Below are 4,756 nucleotides of genomic sequence, written 5' to 3'. Positions count from 1 at the left end.
CTGGCTGGGAGGGTGGGGAGGCCCTGGCCCAGGTTGCCCAGAGCAGCTGTGGCTGCCCCTGGATCCCTGGAAGTGTCCAAGGCCAGGTTGGACAGGGCTTGGAGCAACCTGGGCTGGTGGAAGGTGTCCCTGCCCATGGCAGGGGTGGCACTGGATGGGCTTTGAGGTCCCTTCCCACCCAACCCATTCCATGATTCCATGATTGTAATGAAACAGGGAAGGTGGGGACAGAGACAGAGGTTTCAAGGAGCAAATTCCTCTGGGTCACTGTGGCTGACCTGGATGGAGCAGCTCTTGGAAGCACCTCAGTCTCTGGGGCACACGAGGCACGGAAGCGTTTCCAGAGCCCGGGGAGGCACAGGAGAGAGGAGAGAGGGTTTGAGCTTGTTAGAAGCTGGGAAGCTTTTGGAATAAATTAAGGCCAAGCAGTAAGAATGGACTCTGTCTAAATCCAGATGGAATCCCAGTTTTGGCTCTTCAGAAAAGGTTGTGAACATTTGTGAGGTGGAATGGGGAGAAACTCGATGGGTCTGGAAGGACGTGCGGCTCCGAATAGTGTGAGCTGGGGAGAGGGAGTCATCACATCCTTCCTTCTTGGGAGGCTGGGATGGAAGTTCCTGAGGTTCAGAAGGGAACTGCAAGGAGGAAAACTCCCCAGTAAAGCCCCATCCAAGCAGAATGTGTGGAATTGGGCACCTGGAGGGAGACCTGGAGCAAGAAAGGAGAGGGTGAACTCTTGGAGCTGTCGTGGCTGTTTGGAATGAATTGGTGACGTTGTGGGTGTCCCCAAAACCTACTGAGAGCACGGGGTGGGGAGAGCACAACTCCCAGGGGTGTCAGAGGGTGCTTTGGGGGACAGAGGGTGAGTGTCAGGTGAGGTGAGTTCCCTGCAGCCTGGAAAGCAGCAGCACTGGGATGAGGTGCCTGCATGGGAAGGGTGAGGTGATGGATCAGGACCTGGGGTGTGAAGGCTGCAGGAACAGAACGTGCTGGAACAAGGAGAGGTTTCATTTCTCCCCTGTGCACAGAGAAGCACCACACACGGATTTTTAGGAATGGTGGATGCCTTTTGCATGGAGCAATGAGCCAGAAAAAGGAGAAATGAGTCTCCATGTCCCCTTGGGGGCTCTGAGAAATGTGATGCTGTAAGATCCCTGTGTATGGTAACCATAATGCCCTGAGCTTGAACGGCCTCTGAGCAGCAAAGAGCACAGAAACAGCATCACCAGGGGCTTAGGGTGGTTTTGGAACTCCTAGAACTGGAATTACATAAATACAAGGAGCCTGGTTGGGAAGTGAATGGTGCTGGGAAAGGGGGCAAAGCTTCCAGCTGGCCTGGGAATGTTTTAGTGGCTCATGGTGGGTGAAGAGCTTGGGTTGCAAAGATTGAAAAAGATCCTGATGTAGAAACCTGGTTTGTCTAGAAACAACTAACCCTTTGAAGGTAAAAGGGTTATTCCTCACAAGAGGAATCAGTCATGGAATGGTTTGGGTGGGAAGGGACCTTAAAACTCCTCCAGCCCCACCCCTGCCATGGGCAGGGACACCTTCCACTAGACCTGCTCCAAGCCCTGTCCAGCCTGGTCTTGGACACTTCCAGGGATCCAGGGGCAGCCACAGCTTCTCTGGGCAACTGTGCCAGGGCCTGCCCACGCTCACAGGGAGAAACATCTTCATAAGAACTGCACCCAGGGCAGGTTTCCCGGGGAGTTCCACTGGAGCTGCAGCGTGTGCGCTCTGTGTTGCAGGTACCCCAACACGGCCTGCGAGCTGCTCACCTCGGACGTGCCCCAGATCAACGACAAGCTCGGCGGGGACGAGACTCTGCTCAACATCCTCTACGACTTCCTGGATCACGAGCCCCCCCTGAACCCTTTGCTTGCCAGTTTCTTCAGTAAGACTATCGGGAACCTCATTGCCCGGAAAACAGAGCAGGTAGTGCTGGGCTCTGTCCTGCCGGGGCACAGGTGATCTCCTGGCGGTGGCTGGGCTGCCCCGGGAGCTCGGGATGGTCTCAGAGGTTGGAGTTGCAATGTGGGCTCCCAAAAGTTCTTGGAATTCCTCGCTTGAGGGAGGTGCTGGCCTAGGCAGACACCTTCCCAGAGTTTTGGGGCCGGATCTGCCGCAGTCGGGGTACTCCCATGCCACAGCTGAAGGTTTATTTTTCATACTAAGCCATATTGAGGCACCCTTGGGTCATCAGAACCTCAGTCTCATCCCTGTAAAAGGGATGCTGGAAGCGTGGGCTGAGCAGGGATTTAGGAACGTGCACGTCCCAGTTAAATACTGGATTGTAAAATGGAGGCTGTCATAGACTGCGAGAAAAGGACAATTCTCCAGCTCCACTTGATGCTCTTATCTCTGTGTCCTTGGGCTTCCTTGTGGTGCAGGGGAGACAAAAGATGGCTAAAAGGATTTTATTTAGTCCTGCCATGAGATAAGAACGTTACTGTCCCGTTCTCTGGAGAGTTCCCGACCTCGTCGCCACTGGGATCGGGGTTGGGGCGAGGAGGGGAAGCCCAGGGAGTTGTGTGTGGTGCTGGCAGCTGATGGGGGCTCCTTCCCTTCCAGGTGATTGCCTTTCTAAGGAAAAAGGACAAATTCATCAGCCTGGTGCTAAAGCACATCGACACATCAGCCATGATGGACCTGCTGCTGCGGCTCATCAGCTGCGTGGAGCCCGCGGCGCTGCGGCACGACGTGCTCAACGTGAGCCTGGGATGGGGCTGCCCTCCTGGGGCTGGGGATGAGCTGGGGCTGGGGATGGGGCTGGGACTGCCCTGCTGGGGCTGGGGGCTGGGGCTGGGGCTGGGGCTGCCCTTCTGGGCTGTGCCACTGGGGCTGGAACTGCCCTGCTGGGGCTGAGGGGCTGGGGCTGGGGCTGGGACTACCCTGCTGGGGCTGGGGGGCTGGGGATGGGGCTTGGACCTGCCCTGCTGAGGCTCTGCAGCCAGGAATGGGGCTCTGGGGGGAACCAGAGTCCTGTGGGTCGCTGATTCTGAGAGCAGGCAGGCCCTGGCACAGGCTGCCCAGAGAAGCTGTGGCTGCCCCTGGATCCTTGGAAGTGTCCAAGGCCAGGTTGGACAGGGCTTGGAGCAACCTGGGCTGGTGGAAGGTGTGGATGGGGGGTGACACTGGATGAGCTTTGAGGTCCCTCCCAGCCCAACCCAACCATGATTCCATGAGCATTACAGTCCATTCCCAATCAAACCATCCTGTGATTCCATGATTCCATTATCCTAAGATTCTGTCATTGCAGAAACCTCCAAAGTCTTTTTCCTTTTGCTTAGTGTTAGGTGAGTTATTCCAAAAGCAGCTGGGAATGGGTTAGGTTGGTTATTCTGAGGGATGCCACATCCAGCAGTTGGCCTGGAACAGTTGGGTGGGGATGAGGATGAGCTTGTAGGGGAGGCTGGGGAAGGAGAAGAGGAAGGGAGTGTTTTGAGGTTACATTCCTGGTTTCCCTGGGCTGGGAAGGGGAGATAAGGGATGGTTTGCACTGAGGGCAAGATTGAGGTACAAAAACAGCGTTGTGGCATCTGGAAGGGTCAGGAATTACCGAGTGGGAACAGCAGGAAGAGGAGGAACTGGGGGGAGAAGAACGTGTTGATCAGTGTGGTAATGCTGCCCAGAGCAGACACTGTTTGCCCCTGGTCCATTCCATGTTTCCCAGAGTTATTTAGGGTTTAGTTCCATGGCAGGGTGGAAATCAGAATCCATCCCTGTCTGTGCTCGGGGAATTTGGATCCTGCCCGTGGCTGGGATTAGGAGAGAGGAGGAAGGGCTTCCCCTTCCTGAAAACCCTGAAAAGCTTCTCAAAGCTCCTCTTGTTCCGAGTTCTGGGAAGTCAAACCAGGATTTTCTTTCCCTCCAGTGGCTCAATGAAGCGAAGATTATCCAGAGACTCGTGGAGCTGATCCATTCCAGCCAGGACGAGGACGTGAGTGTGACCAGGCTCTTGGCTCTGGGGGTGGTGGGTCCTGCAGGATCCGTCCAGGAGACTCCCAGGTCCCTTTGGAGATGTCCTGGTGACCTGTGGAGGAGATGAGGGACGACCTCAGGGTGTCCTGTCCTCTGCTTGCTCAGCACCAAAGCCCTTTGTTGTGGTTTTAATCTGGTTTTAATCTGGTTTTTACTCCCAATTCCTTGGTTCATTTTGCTGCTGCATCAGTTCATCTCAAACCTGCAGACAGTGGGGAACTTCACTGGCTTTCAGTAGGAACCTGCTGTTCACTGAAAGTCTTTTCAAATTGACCAGGTTGTGCAATTCTCACATCTTTTAACCCATAAACAGGAATTCAGTCCTAAAATCTACAAGATGAGTTCTCCGAGCCCAGAAAAAGTGGCAATGCCAGCCCTGATTCCCTCAGCTCATCCCAGCCAAAATTACCCCTCTGGGAGGAGAACTGGGCAGTGCCTGTGGATGTGTGTGTCGGAGCAGAGCTGAACTGCAGCACCTCCAGAGGGGCTTTGATTGATGGCCAGAACGAGAGGATTAATCCCTCAAAGTGCCCCTGCAAAGCCTTTGAGTCCACAGTAATTAAGTTGTGAAGGGTTTTAGCAAAGCATTTCTTTTTCTTCGGGCGGGAAACCTGAGCAGGGAGCAGGAAAAATGAAATGCTTGTGTTGGGAATGTGCAGGTTGGTGGAGCTGAGGAGGGAGGTTAAAAAGAACCTTCATTTCAGCTCCTGACCTGCAGTTAATGGTTAAGTTCAGGCCAATCTCCTCTTCAGTTCTGAGATCTGTTAATGTTCTA

The 4,756-nt window shown here is 54.5% G+C and overlaps 1 protein-coding gene across 1 annotated transcript; it reads left to right on the top strand.

Moving 5' to 3' along the window:
- Positions 1-1,661: 1,661 nt before the first annotated feature.
- LOC113980719 (serine/threonine-protein phosphatase 6 regulatory subunit 2-like) lies at positions 1,662-4,063 on the top strand (the record flags this gene model as incomplete). Its single annotated transcript, XM_027707923.1, has 3 exons — positions 1,662-1,935; positions 2,572-2,709; positions 3,875-4,063. Coding segments are annotated over 3 exons (586 nt in total), but the record flags the coding sequence as incomplete, so codon positions are not given.
- Positions 4,064-4,756: the final 693 nt, after the last annotated feature.

This window comes from Neopelma chrysocephalum, unplaced genomic scaffold (genome assembly GCF_003984885.1).
Source record: "Neopelma chrysocephalum unplaced genomic scaffold, ASM398488v2 Primary Assembly neopelma1_95060, whole genome shotgun sequence".
Classification (NCBI taxonomy): Eukaryota; Metazoa; Chordata; class Aves; order Passeriformes; family Pipridae; genus Neopelma; species Neopelma chrysocephalum.
The sequence above is the reverse complement of the archived record's forward strand: the minus strand, read 5'-3'. Positions and strand labels throughout refer to the sequence as shown.